Consider the following 2,467-nt stretch of genomic DNA (forward strand, 5'->3'; position numbering starts at 1 on the left):
AATAATAATTTCACACTATTAAATATAATTTTATACTATTAAAAATATTAATAATAACTAATTGATTACTACATATCACAAAACCAGGTTTCTATTCAAAATGATAAACTAGATAGACCATTATTAAGATTCAACGCTATGCTTATGAGTTATGAAGATAATAAAAAAGAGGTTTTTTTACCTTGAAGGCACATAGTTTACCACACAACATCCATACATTATTGATAATAGTTTTATGTAAGTGGAACATATGCATACATTAATTGCTAACATCACATGGCAGAAAATCCAGCATGGGATTGAAGTACTTTTGGAACAAAGATAAGATTATCAGCAGGGAAAAAGTGGCACACTGAAGAGGTTCCAGGCTTAACATCAAGAACTTGAAATGAAGGATGAGAAGAAGCCCATTCCGAAGTATCCAAATGACAAACAACGATAGCTTCCACCTTATCACCATTGTCACCTTCAAGTGGCACACTATAAACCTTGTTCTGAGTTGTCTGGCTATGGCAATAGAAAACACCATAAGGGTAAGGCATGGTGTGACAAGCCACCATCTTCCGAGCTTCCATCTCTTTAATGTCTTCTAACATTGTATAATTCTGGAAACTCACACTAGACTTAGTCTTGTGAGAAGTTGAAAGTACTCGAAACCCGGAATCTTTTCCAAGAATGCTTTGAGCGAAATCAAGCATGGAATCTAAGGAAGTTGCACAGAACTTGACCTCTCCTTTGATGGGCTTGCTCTCACATTCCCTCAGGGTATCTTCCATGGCTTTCGCCTGCGCAGAATCGCTGGCGAAGCCAAAGAGTTGGAGGAGTTGTGGGAGTTTTTCCAACGAGAAAGGAAGTGAATCAGCTTCTTGCTTTGGCCATAGCTTTGGTGAAGTTGAAGGGTCTCTCTTGGGAAAATAAATTGGCATCCTTTGACCTACTTTCAAATCCTTCATTGTCAAGAACACCATTAGAGAAGGATCTATGTCATGATGATGATGATGATCATGTTTGTGATCATCATTAGATGTTATTATTGTTCCATGATTCATACCCAATTCCCTTCCAATGATTCCATAAGATGAACACTGCAAAACAATAATAAGATTACTAAAAGATTCCATAAATTGCATGAATCTAAGAATAATTGAACATAATTTATTATACCATGATAAGTAGGAAATGGAGCAAGAGGATCCATGGTAGAAAATTTTCAGCCATGTTTGTATCTGAATAATGCATTGAACAGTTTTGTTACTTTCAACTACCACATACACACCCTTTGATACTAAATTCAGATGAAGAACAGTGATATCAGGCAGGGTCCATTGTACTACGTGGTTCAAATTAGTTAAAGTAAAAAAATGCAAAAATATGATCCGTTAGCATTAAATCTATTATTTAATTCTAAATTATTGATAAAAAACAAAGCAAATAATTTCAGGCCGGCAGCGATACATCATATCATATGTATAATAATATAGGAAAAATTTCAAGTGTACTGGAACACTAATATTCCAGTTGTTTTATCTGTTGATTTCAATTAATATATATTATATATATTTTTAACAAATCAACGGTTAAAACAACTAGAATATCGATATTTTCGGTACACTTTAAACTCTTCTAATAATATAATATCTTATTTGCACGTCATTTTTTCATTGAAATAAAGATCACACCAAAAATACAACTACATATACAGAATTATCTGATAGAGACACATGTTTGATAGCTAGGTAAAGGAATAATCTTTCATGTATCTCTTTTTAGTTTCTTAGAATAAAATAATTTTATAAAATGGTATATCAAATAAAAAAATTGTATAAGACAAAAAAATGTTTATACAAAAAAAAGAAACGCAAACTTAAGAGAGATTTTTATATATCATCAATTATGGGTGTTTCTATTGATTTAAGTTTTTACCAAAGAGTTGTTTCATGATATTGTAACTATTATTGCTAACTTTTAAGATCTTTTAAATAAAAAATAAATTCACGTTTTAAATGGAAAATATGAGCTGAAAATTTTGCTTAGAAAGATTAGATTACCAAAAATTAAGATAAGTTTTAATAAAAAAATAATAAAAATTTATATCAACAAAGAAGTTACATGTGTTTTGGTTTTGCATTTAAAAATAATTACAAATGCACAGCCAAATAACAAAAAACGTGAAGATTATGTTTTGATTTGAGAGAGGTCAAGAAAGCAAAAGTGAAAATGAAATATGCTGTGAAGTCACTCGTTTTAAAAGTTTAAAGGAGGAAGCAGCATAAATAGTTATATTTATAATATTTTTTTTTTTGAGTTATGTTATGTATACATTAAAATTAACTACTAAAATCAATTATTAATATAAAATATATGTTGAAATATAAATATACATTAAAAATAAATTAAACTACACATATATTTATACACAAATATATTAATGACTGATTTTAGTGGCTGATTTTAATATACAAATAGA

The 2,467-nt window shown here is 29.8% G+C and overlaps 2 protein-coding genes across 7 annotated transcripts in view; one reads left to right on the forward strand and one right to left on the reverse strand.

The window, feature by feature from the left end:
- Nucleotides 1–2,467, forward strand: part of LOC107628901 (organ-specific protein S2-like) — a 36,720-nt gene that overhangs the window by 16,836 nt on the left and 17,417 nt on the right. The window lies entirely within an intron of this gene.
- LOC107628900 (BURP domain-containing protein BNM2A) lies at nt 124–1,369 on the reverse strand. The gene is made up of 2 exons (XM_016331532.2): nt 1,165–1,369; nt 124–1,085 (listed from the first exon to the last, which is right to left on the reverse strand). Exons 1-2 carry the CDS (start codon nt 1,237–1,239, stop codon nt 273–275), a joined length of 888 nt encoding a protein of 295 aa, XP_016187018.1. The 5' UTR covers nt 1,240–1,369; the 3' UTR covers nt 124–272.

The sequence above is a fragment of the Arachis ipaensis genome, chromosome B03 (assembly GCF_000816755.2).
Source record: "Arachis ipaensis cultivar K30076 chromosome B03, Araip1.1, whole genome shotgun sequence".
Taxonomy (NCBI): Eukaryota; Viridiplantae; Streptophyta; class Magnoliopsida; order Fabales; family Fabaceae; genus Arachis; species Arachis ipaensis.